The sequence below is a fragment of the Battus philenor genome, unplaced genomic scaffold (genome assembly GCF_028537555.1).
Source record: "Battus philenor isolate CCGP_79_NKW_IND1 unplaced genomic scaffold, ilBatPhil1.0.hap1 SCAF_6, whole genome shotgun sequence".
Classification (NCBI taxonomy): Eukaryota; Metazoa; Arthropoda; class Insecta; order Lepidoptera; family Papilionidae; genus Battus; species Battus philenor.
In genome coordinates, this window is record NW_027181726.1 from 15,362,646 (window position 1) to 15,387,410 (window position 24,765).

At 34.5% G+C, this 24,765-nt stretch overlaps 1 protein-coding gene across 1 annotated transcript in view; it reads left to right on the forward strand.

Moving 5' to 3' along the window:
• The window catches only part of LOC137930545 (uncharacterized), a 74,743-nt gene that overhangs the window by 41,897 nt on the left and 8,081 nt on the right, over nucleotides 1-24,765 (forward strand). The window contains exons 2-6 of the mRNA XM_068773837.1: nucleotides 309-436; nucleotides 13,973-14,764; nucleotides 15,990-16,162; nucleotides 17,122-17,759; nucleotides 24,202-24,401. Of these exons, the coding sequence (XP_068629938.1) occupies nucleotides 13,973-14,764; nucleotides 15,990-16,162; nucleotides 17,122-17,759; nucleotides 24,202-24,401 (1,803 nt within the window). The 5' untranslated portion in view covers nucleotides 309-436. The remainder of the gene's footprint in view (nucleotides 1-308; nucleotides 437-13,972; nucleotides 14,765-15,989; nucleotides 16,163-17,121; nucleotides 17,760-24,201; nucleotides 24,402-24,765) is intronic.

Sequence of the window (24,765 nt, forward strand, 5' to 3'; positions counted from 1 at the left end):
TTTTTTTCTATTGCATATTGTATAATTCTTTTGCAATAACTGAGGAATTCTTTCATGGTTAAGGCAGAACATTGGCAATCGAAACACCTTGTTTTTTTTTTAAATAATAGCTTTATTTTTATATTATGATCATTTTGAGTTTAAATAAACCGTATTGAACCTTTGTAATTTCTCACTTATATAAAACTTAGATTAAGCATCAGTAAACAATCTTAACTGTAGACAGTTAACAAAAGAGCGTTTAATAATATCCCAACCAACCGTGACGTTGTGAGATTCCGTCATAAAAACAATTGTTGTTTTCGCAGGCTCTTGAAGCGGAACTGGAGGTTCTACGTCACGCTACCGTGGGAGAGCTACTTGCTACTGTGCAGTGATAAAATGTTCACCGACGCATATCGGCCGAGAAATCAAAGAAAAACTTAAGCATACAAAGGTCAGTTCTTCGACAATGTACCTTGTAAATTTTATTGTAGTTCACTTACTAAAAAAAATATCGAGAGAATAATGAATTTATTTGATCCGCAAAAGAATCAAGATAAGTTATGCTCTAAAAATTGCTTGTCTGAAATGGCACTGCAGTTAGAGGCTTTGGTAGGATCCTCTCCTCTAAGTAGACTGACGATATAGTCAAAGTCACAGGATTTGTACGATAGAAAATTGTCTCTTCTTCTTCTTCCTTCCCTTTTCCTTTTATTTGGGGTCGGGTCTCCTTATCAATTTGCGCCAGGCCACTCTATCCTGGGTTGTCTCTGCATCAAGTTGAAGGGTTTCCAGTTCCTTTCTGATATTAGACCACCACATAGCTTTTGGACGACCTCTCCCTCTTGGGGAATCTAGGAGGCTTAAGGCAGTTTGTATTACGTGGTCATCTGGTTTTCGTTGATACGATAGAAAATTGTCATCCGTTACTTATATGAGGTTTCTTAAATTTTTTAATAACAGTTTATGGTATAATTTCTATAAGATGTTCATCTGAAGATGTAGTTATCATCTTTGAGAGATATAAGCCTTGCCAGCACGCAAAATAGAGTGTCACTGGCTTTATAGGTTTTGGAGAAGAGAACACGGGCCAGTGAATGCAGTATATTAGTCAGTTTTTCGGAAGACGCTGTATATATGGTGCTATTTGAAATATATGTGAGATATTTATGTCCAACAGTGGACATCCTATGATTGAAATGATGACATATTGATAGCTAGTATTGCTTTTTTCTTATTCCTTTCAGTCGATTGACGCTCACATCAAGGTATAAGCTTCCCCAAAAATTGTCACCGTGACCGTTCCTGCGTTGTCTAAATCCAAATGCTTTAAATGTAATCTTTGCCTCCGTTATAGTGACCTCTAGTTCCGTTACCATATTTGGGACTTTAATTTCACTAAGTTCTTTAATATAGTTTTATTCATTTGTCTTCTTTCATCTGTTACGTTATATGGCATTTTATCTTTTTTACCCATTCTCTATACATTGCCTTCCATCCTTCGTCACATTTTCGACAATATTACATTTTCTTTTACAATTTTCATTCGATTTGAATTTAAATTTATTTGCCAGTTTTGACAGTTATTTCTATATACCTATTTATTTCTTTGCCTTACCTCGACTTACCTTTATAAACCTTGAATATATCTGATGTGATTGACAGGAGTTTGTGCAATTACCCATCGTTGTCTTCAATCTAAATTTGAATTTGGAAATTTACTTTCCGTTGAAGTGAAAATATAAACGGACATGCGTCTCAATTCCTTTTACTGTTCCCATTTATATTTCAAATAGTTAAAAATTACTCGTCTGCAAGGTATAAGTTCACCAAAGATAGTGCTGCAAGAATCCTAGGACTTCCGGCGACTTTAACCACATCAGTCTACTTAGTAGGGTACCTACATAAAATAACTAGTCAATTAATAATAAGAAAAATAGAATAAGAAAAATGAAGTAATGTATTAAGAAAGCACAACCAAAATAAAACTGTGATAAAAAATAGAATATGTAAATAATAAAATTAAGAATAAAAAAAAATTACCTAGCCACCTAAGAGTAATAAGATGATGGAAGGAAGGCGATGAAAGCAAGAAGGAATGAAAGAGCAAAATTAAAGATATTGTGATGCAAAGAAGGTAAGAATAAAAGAAATTGAGAAGTATGACAATGAGTGAAGAATAAAGATGAAAAATCTGAAAAACTTATTTATAAACAAAGACCCTGATCCCAACTAATTAGGAGTACGAGAGGCGTCCAATAGCGGGGGCCATTAAAAGTAGGGTACCAATCTACGCCACTCTGGCTTGTCGTAAATATTCATAATGAATATTATTAGCCTTTTTTGAACTCATAAAATTACGAGCGATTTCGAAATACCCACCCGGTATTACATCTCACATATACACGCTATTTCTACTATTTCATTCATCTCAATTATTCGTCACGTCACGCAAGAACAATTGCAATTTCCATGCAGAAAATTCACATTGTCACATACAATAAGATGATTCTCTACAATGCATTTGCATGTAATTGTCTAACGTTTATTCTTGGAATAAGAATATGCGTGCGTTCTAGATCATCATCGATCGATTACGTATTATGGTTGCTATAGATGGTGATCAAATTTGCAGCTTAAATATGTACCGTCGATTAAGTCACTTTATTTTTAAGTCGAGATGTTTTTAAACGGTTTTATTTAGTTCGCCCCGTACGGAATCTGTTTATTTGGGTCAAAATTAGAAATTGAAATTTAAGAACCTTTCCGTTGTCAGATTGATCTGAAATTTGGTACACACATTTAATTTAGATGACAATACAATATAATAAAATCAATAACATTATAAATCTAAGATGGCCGCCGATACAAAATGGCGGATTACGTATTTTTCCTTAACCCCCTCAATATGGGTATCAAATGAAAGGGCTACACTAGTAAAACACGATGATTATGTCAAAATTTAAAATTCAAGATGGACGCTGTTCCAATATCCGCCATACTAGGTACATATTTTTCCACAACCACCACAATATGGGTATCAAAAACCGTTTAACTTAAAAGTTTTTTCAATGTATTTATTTAGTACTGGTTTAATTGTATTTAGTGTTGCCATTACCTTGATTTTTTTTAAAGTCACTTATATCTCTTTCAAAATAAACAGCTTGTATATCTATTTACAATTATAGTTATTGTTCACTCATTATATGTAATTAGTATGTCATTCTTTGACTAATAGTTGAGGTATTTATTGTTAAAATTAACAAAAGCATTGCATTTTTTAAAGACTCCTGTTAATTGGTCACTGTGAACATGTCTTTCTAATTTTCAATGATATAATCGGTTAAAGACACACAAACGTGACTACGTAATGGTGTTACGTGGTTACATGAGGGTACTCTTACAAATGATTATGTATCTGTTGGCTTACTAATTTGATAAGTTTATTGTTGTATTATACTGCAATATAATATTATAAATAATGGTTTAGACGTTTTTATACATATAAGAGATATAAGGAAAAAGGCTCGATAAAAACATATCGAGGTAAACAAATCAGGTTATTCCCCACAGCGTACGGTTGTAGTGGCGAGAGAATGAGATTGACAGACAAGAGAAAACCTCTGGTCCATATCTGTCAGAGGCACACTTCCGCCTCCACCTCTTACCTATATGGGCATCGCTCAATCAACCAATATCTCAAACATTAATCCCTAATGCTGTCTCGCTCGCACAGTGCCTACCACACGCAGACGCGGGTTCACACACCCACGAGTTGTACTACGCATGTATATACATAGTGGCAAAATAAAGAAGCCGAATGAAGCAAGAGAAGCAAACGACGAAGAAGCGTAGCAACGGGCCAGAAGAGAATCAACAACCAAATCGACTTGCAAAATTAAATAGTGTTTTATATGTTCCACGAACTTTTACTCAACGACATATAATTGAGCAGTTTTTGATCGATCTAAGATTTTTTTAACTTCCGTTAAGGAAATTATTTGATAGATTACTTGCTATGTTAAGACTATTGAATATAAGGTCTTTTTAAATTTTGTTAAGTTCGTTTTAATATTAACATGATAACTAGCTCTCTTCTAGAATCATTTTATTAAAAAAACTGCAGGATATTCGAAAAGAATCGTTTCCAATTGTATATTTTATTCTTTAAATATAATAAATATTAGCGCTTTATGTGTATCGCGGAACACTCGGCCCTACTCGCCGCTCTCAAAGCAGAGTTTAAACAAACTTTGCTTCCCCACTCTCACATTATGACGCAACATTCACATCGAATCTCGTCGATTTCGATGCACTTACATGCACTATTCACCTACACATGATACGACGGCCGCGTCCGCCTACTTCGTTTAAAGCGAAGGCGGTCCGGAGAGGCCCGTGTCTCTCCCGACCGCCGAGAAGTCCTCGCTTCGCGCTACATAACTAACACAATCATTCACTACACTATACACCTATACGGTTTTAGTTTCCCACTTTTGGTCGTCATCGCCGCTACTGTGGTACGTTCCGCAGCCCACAAAATTTCGGCCTGTGGACCCCTGTTCCACGGGCTCCATTCAGATGAAGCTGTAAAAGCCATAACCGGTTAGCAGCAATAACTTCAACAGATACAGTACAGTACAGTATTTTGTGTATTAATTACATATCATTTCCACTTCTCAAAATCAAGTTTCCTGAGAATATGGCAGCGTCCTCTGTGTATTATAATTATTGTGATCGCGAACTGCTTTTATATGCGGCTAATCTTATCAAATGATAGTACGAGGCAATATACCACTAACGCCATCTATCGACCCCGTCTGAAGTAACAGCGTTTCGACTGATATTTTTTTTATCTACTGCAAAAATATTTAATAAATTGGGTCTTATAACATTAAGACAATTCAATGTAAATAAATTATTTCGCTCATAATTGCAGAAACGTCGCATTCGCTTTGTTGACCTCTGTATGAGGTGAACATGTAGCTAGTCAGTTAAAGAATTCAACTACACTCCAATTTGAGAATACAGAAAATATTTTGATGCAGTACATCAACATTTGACATGTCATTATACATATATGTCATATACAACTATGTTATATTACAGAATAGCTAAATCCGCAACTTCGGCTGCTTGAAATTTAATAAAAGAAATTATTAAGTTTAATGACTTTTTTTTCGTTGATTTTTTCTAGAATAATAGTAGCCAGAATTACTCCTTATTCCATCAGCTACTTGCCAGTATAAGTCCTGTTAAAATCGGTCTAGCCATTTCGGAGATTAGTCGTAACAAACAGACAGACAAAAATTTAAATAAATGTAATTTTACTATCTGTAACGTTTAATATATTATTACAAACACTCAATTTTATTTAATTGTATAGATAATTATTTATCCTTTTTAACAAGTTTTATTATTAGATAGCAGCATTACTATTTTTTTTTCACTAGCGTAATCCTTCACGAGTAGTGATAGGCAGAATATAATTTAAGTTTTTTTATATGTGCTTGACAAAGTCCTGAAAAAAAAGTACCATCCAACAGTCGTCGTCCTTCGGCTGAAACAATGTATGATACCGAACGACATATAATACTACATTAAAATAAATTCCCACCACTTTAAAGAGATGTTAGAAGTTCTATGTACAAAACCATATTCAAAATATTAGATTGTTCTCGTTTCAGTCCATAGACCCCCACTGCAAGTAATAGGTCTTCCCCAAAAGATATCTATGTGGGGATCTACCACAATCACCACGCTCGGCAGGTTGGTGATCGCAGTGCGGTGTTATGATACTGCCTGTAATCCTTTATAATGAATATGAGTGTATCTCAGGAATTGAATTCGCGACCTATGATCGCAGGTCACAGCACTCAATAGATGTCATGGTTTTCATTATATGGAGCCCAATTCGATACTACTTATGTATCAATATGATATACTACCTATTGTTTAGATACTTAAATAAATCTAAATTACTTACTTAAATAAATCTAATTATACTACTTAAATAAATCTAAATTATTTACTTAAATAAATCTAATTATACTACTAAAATAAATCTAAAAGAAACTATATTCAAATGAAAAAGTAAGATGGCGGATAAATAATGTCATATTATGAACGCGACTTAATTTTTACAAATGGCGCCAAACGTCACTGCGCTTTGACATTTATGTGAAAATAATCTTTCAACTTCATACTTAATAAACATAATATTTATCGAAGTTATAAATAGTTTATTTTTATTTAATATAACTGTCGAATATCAATTTATTTTGTATTTTATTTTTGTTATTTAGTAATAATAAATTTTTTTTGATGGTTTAATATATGTAATATTTTCACGACTAACTGCTCCTTATGTACCTTTTAGTCATGTATAATCTAGTCAACAAAGAATCAAATTGGTAACAGTCCGTCAGTATGCTCTCGAAAACGACTTGAATGCGATTATTTTTAGCTATCGAATAACGTGAGGCGAATCGATTCCGCTATCGGTCAATTAAGCGCCACTCCATGTTGATGTACCGCACTCGAAACCACGTTGCGGTGCCGCCCAAACGAGTGCCGATGACTTTTACGATTGAATCGGTTAAAACCGGTTTCTTGCATCATTTGCATTAAAATCATTTTGATTGGTCAGATCTAGATGAAGCTATATCACAAGAAGCTTTGGACTTCTTTATTCTCTTTCCTTTTCCCTCACTTTTTCTTTCATTCATTCGTTTCTAATCTTCTTTCACACATCATCTTTTTCTGCGTTCCTAGTAACATTTGTTTATTTTGTTTTCTCTAATAATCATTTGAAATTACAATTTTACTTTCGTTTTATTTATTTTATTATTATTTTTTGGTCCGTTTATTTTGTAGCCGAACTTTACCCGACCGTTTATTTTTATTCCTTACTTTTATATCATTTGCATTACTTGTAGCTTTGGACTGTAATTGTGATCATTTTTGTACTGAATCGGTAAAAATGTTACTGGCAAGTTTTTGAGCACTCTAAAATAGACGATAGTAGATAGATAGTGTTTAAATAGTATATCAGGGCATTATACGGATAACGCTTTAGCGTATCTAATAATTTTGATACTAAAAATCGAAATATGTGACTTGTATTTACAAAAGATTTGCAAGTAAAATTTTTAGTAGGGTAAGAAAGGATAGACGAAAGTAATAAAAAAGACAATGGTTCATTAGTTAGCCAAGAGGGAGAGTGTCTGATCTCTGGAATATAAGTGCAGTTTCCCTGTAGGAGGATACTTAGAACAATAATAGAAAGGAATATTACGTAGGTCAATAGAATAGAGATAAATATTGTGGACATACCGTGAAAAATAACAACGAAAATTGTTATTTATAAATGTTAATAGTACAGGATAATGGAATAATGGATACAAAATAAAACATAAATAAATATAAGAAATGCAAAATAAAGATCAAAAATAAAAATTTAGCTACTTCCAGTAATCGAATCTGTCACATTTAGCTATCCCTTTTGATTTTGAGCTACCAAAAGTTAAAAATAAATTAATATAAAAGATTTCAAAATTACCACATCATGTAGGGTGATTGGAAATAGGTTTTAAATCAGTGATTCCCAAAGTGGTCTATATCGACCCCTAGGGGTCTATGACAACCTGCAAGGGGTCTACGTCAGCGAAAAAAAATTTGGGTGTCCATGAAATGAAAATAGGGGTCCACGATAGTGGATCTTAACACATACACTGATAGTACCTATTCACTTACATCATACTATCCTATAATATCAAAACATTTACATTATTTATAAAAGTACCTATGAAGTAAAAAAAATTGTTTATTTAATGTTACGTATATTTTACATAACAGATACAAAATCTTATTTTGAGTAGTTTTAATTTAAATTCAATTAATAAATGTATAAATTAACATGTGTTTTTACTTTAAGTTTTTAACACTAAACTTCACTACAGTTAGAAATTTACAGGAAATCAATATCAGGTAAGTAGGGGGTCTACCCAACACGGAAAAACATGGCAAGGGGTCTACGGCACAAAAAAGTTTGGGGAACTCTGTTTTAAACTTTGATAAAGGTACGCTATGTACCCCTTTAAAGTTTTTATACTCATAAACAATCCACCTGTATATCACAGGAGAGTTTCTTGGAAAAAAAGGTAACAATAGCAGTCGGCTGTATAGATTACCGCGCGCTACAAAACTAGTAGCGCACATATTTGTATATACCTTTCTCTGTCGCACACATTTCCCGTCGCTCTCATACTAACAACACGTGTGATTGGTTGTAAAGTAGGCATTGTGATTGGTTGTAAGAAAATTTTAGTTCTAGGATTGGTTTTCGCAAGTTTAAGGATTGTTTTAAATAGCAGTCAGTCTATTCTCTGCGTTCAAGTTTTATTTTTAACTCCAAGAGAGTCTTCTCGTATTATTTACAGGCATTATTCTCAAAGATTCCTATTATTAAATAATTTATTTATATAACTCATTTAAATGTCACCTTTTGCCCTTTATTCGTGTCGTAATCCATAGCCAGTAATTTGTCTATAAGCATTGCATGTTTCGGGAACTGATACGCGTGATTAAGTGCGCTTATCAGAGCCCTTTGACAGTTATCTTATCTGGTATATGCCAATCCAGAGCTATGTCCATATTCGCTCATTACCTTTCCTCATTGCCACCAAATCCTGGATCGGCATTGTTTACAATTTAGACATGAACATTCTTCTTCAGCTGAAACTATTAAAAACTAACTTAGAGTCAAATATTTTTTTTTGAATTTATTTTTAAATCATTCGTGTCTTATTTGTTTTTTAACGAGGCCCTAACAATGTTCAATGTCATCATAATCAATCATAATGTGCGCTAGTATCTATGCGGCGGTTGCCGTATTCACATCGATGAACTTTGCGATCGCATCTTGAGTCGTCCGTGCAATACACGCACGAGTTCATGTGACTCGATGTTGCTACCACCGCATGATGGACACTATTATACAGCTCGAGGGTGTGGGTGTAATGTTGTTTATTTATTTAAATCTATTAGCTACTATAATTCGTAATAATTTCATGTTTTATAATTATTTTGTAACATTCGTTAATAGATTTGAATAAATAAATAATATGAATTATAAAAATTGGTGATGAAATATGTTACTGCTACTATTTATAACATAGGGTGGTTGGTAATGAATGTAAAAGCGTTTAAAATGCGTGTATATATAAGTTATTTGCTGTTAAATGTGTGTTACATCATATTCTAAAATCAATGGTATCAGATATAGTACAGTATTTAGTAAAATAAACTGTTTAAAAATTCATAGTAATACATGTCTTGTCGCTGTCAAGTCTTCTATATCAATGTCGATTCTACCGCGCGCTGTCCCTTTTATACGTTTACAAACAACTAGCGACATCTGTTGACGACGTCTGAAACAGAGTTCCGAAATATTGAAACTATTTACTTTAAAATATCTGCTCCTGTAAACTTTGTACTACCAGAACTTATGTCGTATTCCATTTGAAAGAAAATCGGACGGTGTAACATATTTCAGAGTGATCACTTTATATAAGGTGGTTGGAAATTGATGTAAAAGTTTTAAATAATTTTTGACAAATGAGTTACATTCACTGTTTTAAAGTTTTAACATCTATTACATATCATACTGTATTATTTAATTATGAAATTAGCAACTCGGATATAATTAAAAAAAAACATTATCTCACTTAAACTGTCCATCGCGTGTGTTCACTAGCGTAATTAATTTTAAACTTGCAGTTTTTATTCATCGTTTTTTTATTTAAACAAATCACATGTGTTTTTTCCGTTAGTCTATTTTAATGAATTTGTGCGGAGAGTTGTGTGTTTTCATTAGAGGCAAACTGGACTATGGTCGACGGATACAAGAGCGAAGTGACTTTTAGCAGACAGACAAAACACAGAAGTGATATATCGACGAATTTTGTGAATAATCCAGTTTTGAAACTTGTATTTTTAAATAATAGTTAATTATTTAAAAATACAAGTTTTTGTTAATTTGTTTCACAGTGTTTTATACTAAGGGTTACTTTGATAGGATAATTTTGCTATCGCTATAGACCATATACGCCCACTGCAAAACATAAAATAGAAATAAGAAACAAATTATGTTTGTTGATATTTTTGAACTCAAAATTCGATTTTGTAGTCAAGCAATTTTAGATTTCATTCACAATCATCATCATTTCAGCTATAGAACATCCAAAAGGCATATTCCTCACCCACAGATATTTATGGAAGGATATACCATAATCGCCACACATGGCTGGTCCATTTGCAATCGCAGTGTGGTATTATGTTATGCAAAGGACGCTGCTGCCCATCTCGAAACTTGTGTGTCGCTGAATTGAAATTGGAATTATGAGAGATTATATCCCGGGAATACAATACAGTTGAACGCGTGAGATACGTTCCATCAAAACAGAGCGTAATAAAAAACAGCGCTATACGAGGTTGTCTTAAACTGTAAATGATGCGGTTGGGGGAAGATAGATAGAAAATTGGTTAATTTTTAATTTGTTAATGATGTTTAAAAATATAATAAAATATAAATGAATATACATATAAGAGCAAACAGAAATCCGAGTCAGTTTGCTTTTTGATCAAGAAAGAAGAAAATAGTTTGCGTTTTCGTTTTGCTTTCTGTTAGTTGTTGATAAGTAGTTAAAGCATTTATAATACTACGACTTGCTTTTGAACTGTCAAAGTTTGAATCATTTTAAAATTAGTTCGTTTCAGTTCAGTTTCAGCTGAAAACCTGAACTGGAAGTTTCTCAGTTCCAGTTTACTAACGTTATCGAAAGTTCTTATATTTCTTCTTTGAAATCACTACAATCAATGCATTTGTTTTCTTTTTGCTTAGTTAACTCTTTAACTATTTCTTTTACATCTAAACTGGTTTGTATTTCTCTTTTTACAAACATCATTGAAAGTTCTTTTTGCTCTTCTTCGAAATCACTAATATCAATATCTGTTTTCTTCTAGTTCAGTTAATTTTTTAACTATTTCTTCTACTTCGTCCACGTTTACATCATCTAAACTAGTTTGTATTTCTCTTTTTACAAACATCATCGAAAGTTCTTTTCGCTCTTCTTCGAAATCACTACTGTCAATATATTTGTTTTCTTCTTGTTCAGTTAATTATTTAACTATTTCTTCTACTTCTTCTACATTTACATCATCTAAACTTGTTTGTATTTCTCTTTTTACAAACATCATCGAAAGTTCTTTTTACTCATCTTCGAAATCACTACTATCAGTACATTTGTTTTCTGTTTGTTCAGTTAATTCTTTAACTATTTCTTCTACTTCCTCCATATTTACATCATCTAAACTGGTTTGAAATTCTCTTTTTACAAACACCGTCGAAAGTTCTTTTCGCTCATCTTCGAAATCACTACTATCAATATATTTGTTTTCTTCTTGTTCAGTTAATTTTTTAACTATTTCTTCTACTTCCTCCACATTTATATCTTCTTAGCTGGTTCGTCTTTCTCTTTTTACAAACATCATCGAAAGATCTTTTTACTCATCTTCGAAATCACTACTATCAGTACATTTGTTTTCTGTTTGTTCAGTTAATTCTTTAACTATTTCTCCTACTTCCTCCATATTTATATCATCTAAACTGGTTTGTAATTCTCTTTTTACAAACACCGTCGAAAGTTCTTTTCGTTTTTCTTCGAAATCACTACTATCAATATATCTGTTTTTTTCTTGTTCAGTTAATTCTTTAAGTATTTCTTCTACTTCCTCCACATTTACATCATCTAAACTGGTTTGTATTTCCCTTTTTACAAACATCATCGAAAGTACTTTTCGCTCATCTTCGAAATCACTAGTATCGTTATATTTGTTTTCTTCTTGTTTAGTTAATTCTTTAACTATTTCTTCTACTTCCTCTACATTTACATCATCTAAACTGGTTTGTATTTCTAATTCTACTATTTCAACCTTATGTTCTTTCATGATCTTTTCAGAGATCTTTTTGTTATCTCAAACAATTTCCGGGAACCCCCAAGTTGAAATTAAAGATCGCCAAACAGTAACAGTTTTAAATTTGGTCTTATTGTACTTTTAAACAATGTTAGAATCTACTAAGCTTAGTAATTACGGAGATTACCTTTATTATTATGATTACATTTGTATTTTAGATAACATACTCATTATCATATAAATGAACGTTTGTAATTAAAATCTGTGAATTTAAATTAATGAACGTAGTTGTAATGATCACAGGAGTTTTGTGTCTTTTCGGAAATTCTTGTAATTATCGCATTAGATTCCGAGTCGACTCCGAATGCCGGTTTGGCACTAAGATCTGCAACCACGCTAAAGCCTCTCTAATCGAGAATGATGAGATATGTCCAGAGTTCATAAAGTTTTACAGAAAAATTGGAATATAGATAATAAATAGAAACAAAAGTTATAGTTTTAAAATAAAAATTGTAAATAGTATAAAATAGGCAAATAAATTAAGAAGTAAACAAAACAATACTGGGAAAAAAGTAAACACAAAATAGACCAAATGTGAGAAATAAAAATGAAACAAGAATTGTTACAGTTAGGATACGAGGAAAAGAATGAAAGGGAAAGGTAGAGGAACTGTACAGAGAAAGATAATAAAAGAATAAAAGATCAGGAGGAACTACTAAAGATCGTGAAATAAAAATATCTGAAAAATAATTTAAAACAAATTAAAGTCCCTAAGTCAAAAATAAGTTAGGGGTACGAGCGGCCTCCAATAGCGGGTCATTGAAAAAAATTACCGCATCTATTGTATTATCTAATTTGAATTATTTACGTGACCTCACGTATTGTACGTGAGAATTATGCCAGACGAAACCAATTTGACGACTAGAATTTGATTAAACTTACCTTCAATAGCTTCAATCAAATTCAACGTCAGATTGTAAAGTAAATCATTCAGTGATAGGTAATTCATGCTCGAGTTTTATTATCACTTAAAACACACTTTTTGATTACATTATAATTCAGATACATGGTAGAGTTCCTTTGGAGTATTCGTTCTGATTTACGTTCCTGACCGTTACATTCGAGCATAGAACAATCTACTTATTTGAGAAATATAACCCAAACTTCATTGAAGTTATAGTGAACAGATACCTACTGTCTTTGTGTTTCATATTCAATCACATCGGTTACCAACAAGCTTGCTGGTGGTAAAGGGCGGACTAGTAAGCGGGAATCGAACCTGCTATCTATCGCATGTCTTAGTCATATAAAAGGTTATTACGACATATATTTTGTATGACTAAGAAAGGAACTAATATCTAGCTACTTCAGCTATGCAGCAGTAGTCATGCAATGATTTGCACCGCCCGACCGCCCGCTGATAAATGCGCAATACCCCTCCACGGGGCATCCTCAGAAGAAACACGTGTAGAGTAGATTAACGGTGGTAGTTGTGTTTCGCATTGTTTATCGCACGTGCATTTATCAGCGGGCGGACGGTGCCATTAATTGCATGACTACTGCTGCATAATGGAAAAGCTTGATGTTAGTTACTTTCTTAGTTAGGATGGACTTCCGCGAAGTAACGCCTGATTCTATTAGATATTTATTTATATGATAAACTTTATTTTTAGTTTTACAATTAGAGGTAAAACCGATCCATTTTTTATTTAAAAAACCATTGTGGTGCTTTTGATCATTATTATCTAAGGTAAAGACTTATTCCTACTTATTGTGAATTGCATCACTTTTTTACAATACTCAAGGAATGTTGGGCTCAGATTGTCGTCGTCCATCAGAGAAGCGATGCTTACTCCCTCTATCTTTCTTCCTATCTCGACCTTGGAATCAGGGCTGAGTCCTCCAAGGACAGTACATCCGACAATGATGTGCACCACGATCTAGTTCACCCCTGGGTCGCAAATGCGCAGAACTAACTCAAGTGACAGAAAATAAAATATTCTTTCTGTTCCAGATGATCCTACGATGGTCGTCGATTATGAAAGCAGTATCTTTAGTTATTGTAATCTGGATGAACGTAATAGAAGTGAATGGGAAGAAACCAAAGAGAAACCCCTCGTGCCCGGTCGGCTTTAACTTAGCCGTGACAAAGAAAGAAGATCCTATATGTTACAGAAGGAAAGGCCCTGAAGTATTCGCTGATGCCTTCGACGGCTGCCAGGGTAACCTGTATACCTCCGCATTGTATAATAGCTTGAATATATCAGACACAAATGTTATATTATGGACAGAATACAAGTCCATATACCCTGGAGGACCTTTTATAGATTGGTCCTATTCAAGTTCAATAGGTCAGCTACTGTTGTCTACGTATGATGTCAATTATAACCCAGATTTAGGTCTAGATGAGGAGTTGTGTCTGGTTATAGATCCAGTTAGTAACTTCACAGCGACTAAATGCGACGAGAAACACTATAGATATTGTTTTGTAAAACCATATCCTGATGAAGAAGATATGACTGATGACGGTTGTGAAGATCTGAGGGATTCGTGGAGGTTTAAAGCTCCGAAGTCGACATGTCTAAGTGTGTTGAGTGGCGTTGGCGGTGGACCAGTTCGGGCGACGTGGAGACAGGCGCAGGAGTTGTGTGAAAAAAAAGGTGGATCCATTTTGAACAGGGGTTGGAGGTATTCCAATAATCCAATGTTCCGTGCTGCCGGTTTCAACAGGACTTATCCGTTGGGCATCATAATGAGCTCTGACTTCTCAATGTTAAGATATGACGCCCAAGATGACCATTCCGAGGTAAGTAATTTTTAGTTTTTATTATCTGTAATTATATGTTATTGGCAGCTAAATCTTTACACCGTTAAAAGTTCACCCGTCGCAGTATAAACGAAAATCATTTAATAATACATATTTATGAAAGACTATACATTGCTGTAATAATAAATAATGAACAATATGTCGGAACTTTAGTTTCGGTCGGCGTCAATAGATGGCGCTGATTGTTCCCTAATAAACGTATAAAAGGAGCACCGCGCGGTAAATCGACATTAATGAAGAAGCATCGACAACGACACGACATACATGTGTACGAATTATAAAAATATATAATTTAATGGTTTAAGGAATACGATATATCTGGTTTGATTACATCAAAATGTTATATCTTGGCACCCTTTTTGGGGACCTTTCGTTTTCTACTCCCATGTGTGACGAAGGGATGTTACAACTGGTTATAAGTAATTTTTAATTTTATTCTTTTGTTTCAATTTCTCTTTTCATCTTTCACAATATCTATCTTTCTTCACGTTCAAATCATCTCCCGTGCATTTATACCTTCAAAATCGTTCCCAGACCACAGTTTTTTACACCATCAAACCTTTTACTAAATTTTTGATTTTATTTATATATTTTTTACTATTTCTTTTAATTCTTTTTTCTAGCTTTATTTTTATGTGTGACTAAATGTTATAAAAAAATAATTAGTTAAACATGGTATTTATATAAATACTATACTTAATGTAATTATCTAAATAGTTACTTACAAACGTATACATATGGGAGGATGTAATATCTAATATATAAAATTCTCGTGTCACGGTATTCGAACTTGAACTGCTCCGAAACGGCTTGACCGATTTTTACCAAATTTTATATGCGTATTCAGTAAGTCTGAGAATCGGCTACTATCTATTTTCCATACCCCTAAGTGGTAAGGGTGGTCCACGCCTAATTTTTTTTATTTTTTAGACAATATTTTTAGTTTTTTTTTCTTTTATTATGATACAGCATACAAAAATGCATACAACCCTAAATTTTCACCCTTCTACGATTAACCCTTATTTTTTATTTGTTAATTAAAAACTTTAATTTTTTTTGCTAAACAACGTTTGCGGGATCAGCTAGTATAATATATTAGTCATGACAATTTTTCTGCCTAAAGATCACGAAACTTCTTTTTAAACATATACCGGTTTTATTGGCTCTATTCTATGACTATGTTCATCTTCTCCTGGTTCCACAGATACCCGAAACAGACTGGAACTTCGAAGACAACGTGCTGTCATCAGACACACTCCTCGGTGCACTCCACGACAAGTTCTGGTACCTGGTCAACAGTTCCTATATATTCTACGACGTGATATGCGAGAGGTCTTTAAGGAGGAGAAACATCACTATGAAACTTACATTGGATACGTAAGCATATTTCTTTTGTATTATATACTAGATATGCCCGCGACTTTGATTCAACGAAAAAAGTTTTTTTGGTTTAAAAATTTTTCGAAAATAAATATAGCCTGAATTACTTCTTATTACATCAGGTACCTGTAAATAAGTCCCGTAAAAATCGGTCTAACAATTTTGTCTGCCTTGCAGTGTGTTTTTGGGCTAAAACGACCGCCACATTTTACTATAATTCGCTATAACCTCCTACTCGGGAACTTTCTAAAAGTATTATACTCAATTATTTCACAAATAATGTTTAATCATTTGATAATATTGTATATATATGATTAATGTTTTTAGATGTCTGTATAGTAAAAGTATATTTGACTTTATATCGCATTAGGCCAGAGTTCCCCAAACTTTTTTGTGTCGTAGACCCCTAGCCATGTTTCTCCTAGTGGGTGGACCCCCTACTTACCTGATATTGATTTCCTGTAAATTTCTAACTGTAGTGAAGTTTAGTATTTATACATTTATTAATTGAATTTAAAATAAAACTACTCAAAATAAAATTTTGTATCTGTTATGTAAAATATACGTAACATTAAATAAACTATAAATAACATAACATAAGCAATAAGTCAATATTTTTAGTGAAAAGGATGAACCTGATGCTTTAATAATAAATTATCAACATTTGGCGTCAATTTTGTAAGGGTTAATCTTAAATCACCTCGGCTAATGATGTCCAGTCTGTGGACCCCCATTTTTATTTCCTGGACCTCCAAATTTTTTTTCGTTGACGTAGACCCCTTGCAGGTTGTCATAGACCTCCAAAGGTCGATATAGACCACTTTGGGAATCACTGCATTAGGCTCTTCTACCTTTATTCTGAATATCTTAAATGATCATTTCACAATAGTGATTTATCTCTACATTTAGATCTATAATAATTTTTTTCAAATCATTGTATTTTTTTTTCGTTTCAGCGACAACAAATTGATGTTATATCTGAACGACTCCTTAAAAGATAGCGACGTATATTGCTTCTCAGATTCCGTGATACATTATCCAACACGGATAAAGGTATATCGCGACGACGATACCGTATTTGTGCTAAAACCAATAACAGACGGTTACTACTGGTGCGTTCATACAGACACTGAAAATTATAGAATATCAGAATCCAACAAAGTACTCTTCATACGAGAGAAACAATCATTGACTAATATATACGCGACGAAGATACGACTGAAAAAGAGGTACAACTTTGAAAATCTAGAAAAGATGTACAGATCCTGGATAAAGAAGCTGAAAGAGTACGTGTTCTATAGAACGAAGTACACTCAGATTTACGGCGAAGGTTCCTTATACTCTAACGACACTGAGAAACTCCTGAAACAGTTCAAAAATTCTTCACCAGGTCTAGATTGGAAAGATAAAGAGATAGTTCACAATACGAAAATAAAAAGGCTTTATTTGGATGGAAGAACTGCTTTGTTACATGTTGAGTTAAATTCAGATATGATACCTGTAACTCCTGGTTGGTGGGATGATATGGATGTTGAGTACATGAAGCCTGCATTTTACTGCAAAGATTTTGATTCGGTGCCGGCGAGGAAATTAGGTAAGTGTTGGACATATGTCTTCTGGATTAGAATAATGCTTGTACATACAGTGGTAATGATCATCTTGTAAGGACGTTTTGCTCGTGCAACTGATGGCATTTGGTGATGAAAGTTTCTGGAGTGGGGATAACAAGCCAGTAGATGCGGCGTGGGTAGAGTTCCCACTAGGTGGATTGACTACATAGTTAAGGTTACGGGAAGTCTGCAATATAGGCAGGGAAAGAACGGTCATCCTGGCGATCTTTGAAGGTGGCCCACGCCTTGGAGTGGTCTTAAAGATCACGTTTATCGTATAACATATAAATTACTATGTTCAGATATACGTTTATAATACGTAAAATGTATCCTTGAGTTTCTTCGTTACAATTTACTTAGAAAAAAATTGCGTATACTTTTCAAAGGTACTTAAATATTTAATGGAATCAGGCGTTACCTTGCGGAAGTCCATCCCAAGTAAGAAAAGGACCAATATTTAACCACTTCCGCACAAGCAGTGGTGGTAGTCGTGCAACAAAGTGCACCGCCCGCCAGCCCGCTGATAAATGCGCATGCGGCGAACAATGCGAATTACACAACTGCCACCGTTAAATCACTCAACACGTTTTTCACCCCTCCACGGGGCATCTTCAGGAGTTATGTTGCACTGCATGTGCGGAAGTGGCTAAATATTGGTTCTTTTCTTACTTTTCAAAGGTACTTATTTATTACTTTAATTTTACACATTTTTATAATATGCATAACGTATATTGTCTTAAAACCTTTAGTAGGTCTATCTAGATATTATGTTTTCTCGACTCAGTTGTGACTGCCTAGAAACACCGGCATTCAATTATATGGTACCTAAAAACTAGGTTCGAGCGATTGGTTTGTTGGCTAGTATCACAAAAGTGAAAATATACTTCAAAATATTTAGCAACTTTTATATAATACTAGCCGATCTCGCAAACGTTGTTTTGCAAAAAAAATAAAGTTTTTAAATAACAAAATAAAAAATAAGAGTTGACTGTAGAGGGGTGAAAATTAAGGGTTGTATGTATTTTTGTATGCTGTATCATAGAAAAATAAAAACAAAAAATAGTGTCTAAAAAAAAAATTAGGAGTAGACCACCCTTAACATTTAGGGGGATGAAAAATATATGTAGTCCAATTCTCCACCCTCGCCGATATGCGAGACGAAAATCCGTCGAGCCATTTCAGAGTTCAATCACGCACACCGTGACACGATAATTTAATATATTAGTCACTAATACGTATCTTGATAAATATTCAAGAAATTTTAAAACAACAATTTTGCGAAACAAAATGACTAATATTGTAACTCAACACCCGTGCTCGGTAAATGACAATTAAGTTTGCATCCGTATTCACCTTTTGACCCTTGATTTGAATCATTGCGATATGTGGGTCAAATTGATTAGTACAGTCGGCAACACCTTGGGCGACACCAGAATCATTTGAAACAGACTACTATACAATTGTTTATATATTAAATACATTTCCTTGAACTCCATATTTACATATTTAACAAAATAAAAACGAAGCTAAATTTGCAAAAAAATTTCCAAATCACAAAATTGTTTTTAGTAGTATTGGAAACAGCTTTAAAAGATCGAGTACAATGATCATTTGATGAGAATTATAAACAATTATAGCAATCTGTCCTTTGTCAATAGAATTACTTCAATCATATTTAACCTTTCGTGCTATGACAATTGAAAAGTCTAAGAAAATAATGATATTTTCTAACACAAAACTATTTTTAAGGTCACTTAGATAACTCTGTAAAGCAATATGATATAAAATGTGATAAAAATGTAAACGAAAAGAAATAAAGATAAAATGTAACATGTAATGAGGGAGGAATGAAAAGTCACTGAGTAAAAGGGAAAGATAGCAGAAATGTGGCATGAAAGAATAGATTGAAAGAATATGAGAAGAATGAAAGGAGAGAATGGAAATAATAAATAATTATGTTAAAAAATAAATTGCCCATAAAGTCCCTGTCCCATCAAAGATAGGGGTACGAGAGGCCCCCAATAGCGGGGGCCATTAAAAAAAACTGTAAAGCATATAACTTTGCCATCGTCATTGTTTCCAGTCAATTATAACTTAGAAGTCTTTAAGACAAGTGTAAATAGGTTTCTAGGCAAGCATGTATCATCATAGATCTCGACATTGCTTAACATCAGGCGACACAGAGGTGAAATATTTTACCTATAAAGTATAAAGTGTGAATAGGTTTCTTCTAGGCAAGAATGTACCATCGTAGACCTGGTCATCGCTTAACATCAGGCGACACAGAAGTCATACTCTTCGCCTATAAAGGATAAAAAAGTGAATAGGTTTCTTCTAGGCAAGTATGTACCATCGTAAACTTTATCATTGCTTAACATAAGGCGACACTGAGATCAAATGCTTTGCCTATAAACGATGATAAAGTGAAAAGGTTTCTTGTAGACAAGCATGTACTATCATAGACCTCATCATTGCGTAATATCAGGCAACTCAGAGGTCTTTGCGTCCGGTTCTCGGAAATTCTAACCGAGTAATATCTCGAACTTACTAGAACCTTATTCGAAGTATAAATAGGTGTACTCCCCATGTCGACAGTGTTGTTTTTCGAGTACAAAGTGACTATTTGCCAAGTTATTTGGACAGTGATTTCTTAAGCGATTTGAAAGCGTAGTTTGGACTAAGCGAAAGTATATTTTGTGTTAAAGTAGGGTGACCATTTGTGATTTGGGTGATTTGTAAATAAAGGACTCCTTGTGAACCAGTGGTGTTTCATTTCGAGTCAGAACCCACAGTATGTAAGAATATATATGAAATTAACATATACGCGCAGACTCATCACGATATCTCTGAAACCATAAAGTGAAGTAAAGATCAGCTAAGATCGAATTTATTGTAATTTTGCCTACAGTTGTGCCGTTTTAAGAAGATGAATATATAATATATATTTAATAAAAGGGTAGTTGGCAACAAAAGGCAAAAAAGAATAATATATATATTTAATTATTTAACTAAGGGTAGTGGGCAGAAGGCCTGGTCTAATTTTACACCGCAGCTCGGTACTCCCCTGATGGTGGTGGTAGGCAGCTGCACGATCTCCCAGGACTGGTCAAGCGGCAGCAAGTCGAGAGCAGGGAGCGCCGATAGGTTGCAGTATGTGTCGGTTCCGGTGCACGGTGATATAATTTCAACGGTGTAAAACTTGCAGTGTAAAACTTGTAGTGTAAAGATAGCAGTATAAAAATCGCAGCATAAAAGTCGCAGTGTAAACTTTGCAGTCTAAAACTCGCACCTGTGAATAAATTGTCACAGTTATGATATACATATATAAATATGTGTACAATTTGCTCCGCTGACAGTAAACCCGGAGATGGCTTGCGATGATGGAAGGGCAGAAACCGAAAGCAGTTGATGTGATTGTTTACTGTCAGAACGGAGTTACAAAATGTAAAGCATGTAAAACAGAATAGGAGAGATAAACAAATAAACAAATTAATAATGAATACATAATGATGGAACTATGGACACAGACAAAATGTTGAGCTCTAACTTATAGATAAATGCTACTTATAATGATGTCTTTATAATATTTGTTCAACACTTACCCCTTGGGGTGCGAGACGATGTAAAGGTTGTGGCGTGAACTAAATGATGCCCGAAGAATGAATAGGACCAAGGCGTGAATTTATAACGTAAATTCTAATTGGCCCCGGCGCGTATGAAGACACATAGCTGGTGAACGCAACCGACACAAAGAGTGTGCGTCGGTGCGTGAGACGACACCTAGCTAGTGAATGCGACCGAGGCCTGGATCCTTCTCCCGAGCACTGGTGTAAACTCTGTGTGCTGGTGCGCGGGCGCATTGGAATTTTTGTTATAAAAACAAAGATCCGTTAAACCAATAGCATGCTCCCACGACCCCACGCCACTTGAGACGTACCGTTACCCGCTAAGGGTTGAACAATTTTTTGCTGTATTGCGATTTATGAGACGTTTCTCGTGATTATATTTTTTTGGTTAAAATTTTAACTGAGATTTATGGGACGTTAACTTGCAACGTTACATTACCCCGCGCGTCACCGAAGGATTTTATTTCATTTAAAGGAAATAAAATCCGAACTTATTGATAACAATTTCATTTTTATCCTTTTAAACTCATTCTTTCATACTTCTCGCAAACAAACTAGCAATAGTAATCATTATAAGGATTACTAACGCGACCAAACAATTATGAAGGTTATAGATTCATTCTAATAACCCAAACGAAATATTACGCGGTTAATGGTAATGCTTCAGTTTATGTTGTGTCGCATTATGTTTGTTATTTATTCAAACCTATTATTTTCAAATCCTTTATGTGCCATGTTCCAACATTTTTACCGGCCATGTTTTCTAATACATACACTAAGAGAGAATTATTTTTAATTATACTTTTTATATAAAGAATCAAGAATAACGTACGTCCTTAACAAGCACGTCTTCTACGCTATCGGAATCGTCCGAAATTTGATTGAATCTATTAGTATAAAACATCCTCAGAAGGAAAAAGAGGACCCAGTGTAGCGATTTGTTTACGTAAGTTGTTAACAATAACGCCATGTTTAATCTATTTTTATAAATTGGTAAAGAGAGAAAGAAGAAAAAATTAAATGCACCACAATAAGGAAGGTGTTGAACAAGTATTCTACTCAATCTACTCCGTTCTGTTACAAATTCACTAACGAACGTTATGGTTGCTAGTATAAGAATTAAAAAAATAACACAAAAAAATATGAAAATGATGCGTATAACTGCAACTAATGTGTACGGTCCTATGAAAAAATAGCAGAAGCAAAAAAAGTTACAACATAAGAACAAAATGTATGTTAAACTAAACAAAAACTTTTTAAAGTGAAGGATGTACACTTCAGTTGCTGGCAGTAGAAAAGGCAAAAATAACGTTTTACAAAATTAATTAAATAAAAAAACAATCACATAACTACACTACAATGCAAAATCAGACCTTTTAATACCACGTTATGGGCGCCAGTGTGCCGTTTATAGGAAAAATGATTTCCATATAATTAAAAAGGTTGGTGGCAACAAAAAGGCACACAAAGAAAAATATATATGTACTTAATTATTTAACTAAGGGTAGTGGGCAGAAGGCCTGGTCTAATTTTGCACCGCAGTTCGGTACTCCCCTGATGGTGGTGGTAGGCAGCTGCACGATCTCCCAGGACTGGTCAAGCGGCAGCAAGTCGAGAGCAGGGAGCGCCGATAGGTTGCAGTATGTGTCGGTTCCGGTGCACGGTGATATAATTTCAACGGTGTAAAACTTGCAGTGTAAAACTTGTAGTGTAAAGATAGCAGTATAAAAATCGCAGCATAAAAGTCGCAGTGTAAACTTTGCAGTCTAAAACTCGCACCTGTGAATAAATTGTCACAGTTATGATATACATATATAAATATGTGTACAATTTGCTCCGCTGACAGTAAACCCGGAGATGGCTTGCGATGATGGAAGGGCAGAAACCGAAAGCAGTTGATGTGATTGTTTACTGTCAGAACGGAGTTACAAAATGTAAAGCATGTAAAACAAGAATAGGAGAGATAAACAAATAAACAAATTAAAAATTAATAATGAATACATAATGATGGAACTATGGACACAGACAAAATGTTGAGCTCTAACTTATAGATAAATGCTACTTATAATGATGTCTTTATAATATTTGTTCAACACTTACCCCTTGGGGTGCGAGACGATGTAAAGGTTGTGGCGTGAACTAAATGATGCCCGGAGAATGAATAGGACCAAGGCGTGAATTTATAACGTAAATTCTAATTGGCCCCGGCGCGTGTGAAGACACATAGCTGGTGAACGCAACCGACACAAAGAGTGTGCGTCGGTGCGTGAGACGACACCTAGCTAGTGAACGCGACCGAGGCCTGGATCCTTCTCCCGAGCACTGGTGTAAACTCTGTGTGCTGGTGCGCGGGCGCATTGGAATTTTTGTTATAAAAACAAAGATCCGTTAAACCAATAGCATGCTCCCACGACCCCACGCCACTTGAGACGTACCGTTACCCGCTAAGGGTTGAACAATTTTTTGCTGTATTGCGATTTATGAGACGTTTCTCGTGATTATATTTTTTTGGTTAAAATTTTAACTGAGATTTATGGGACGTTAACTTGCAACGTTACACAGTGTGGGATTGGGAGTGCTTAAAAAATGATTATTTTCCAACGACAGTTTTTATGTATATAATAAGTTAGCCGGAATAATTTTTTTGTCATGTTAAAACGACCAAGAATGATTTTTTAGAAATTACATTGATAAAAGGTTGTGGGCCACGCAAAGCAAACGTAGAACAGCTAGTAACGTTAACTTTAAAATGTGTGTTTCATTTAGATAGAACTCTACCCTATCAGATGTCTGGTTCCAGGTGAGTCAGTCACAACTGCTGACTGCCGGACGTATCACTGCGTGGGCGACTTCAACGAGGGCGTGCAGTGGGTCACCACCGCCGCCGAAGGCTGTACCACTAAACCTCCGCTACCCGCATCCACCACCATAAGCCTCCGCGACTGGAAGTTCCAGGATGACGTCACACAGATCATGCCCACTCTGATAGCCAGGGTCACGGTGAGAAAAATGCAATTTTCTTGCATGCAAACGTTCATTTGCAACAACACTAGTTGTTTACCACGGCTTTGTGCGACTAATTTTGCATATTTTAATACATGTTTGTCAACATTAATTACATATTTAACTTCAATCTAATTTGTTCACTTTAGTGGCATGAATTAGCGTATGTTATAAATAAATGTTTGTTTTTATAAAATACTGCTATGTTTAAAGACGAAGGTCTTTGACCAATGTGTGTTGCTGGTGATGATATACGGATCCGAGACGTGGTCACTTACGACGGGCCTCATAAAAATGCTCAAGGTCACTCAGAGAGTAATGAAGAAGGCTGTGTTCGAAGTTTCGCTGTGAGATCGAATCA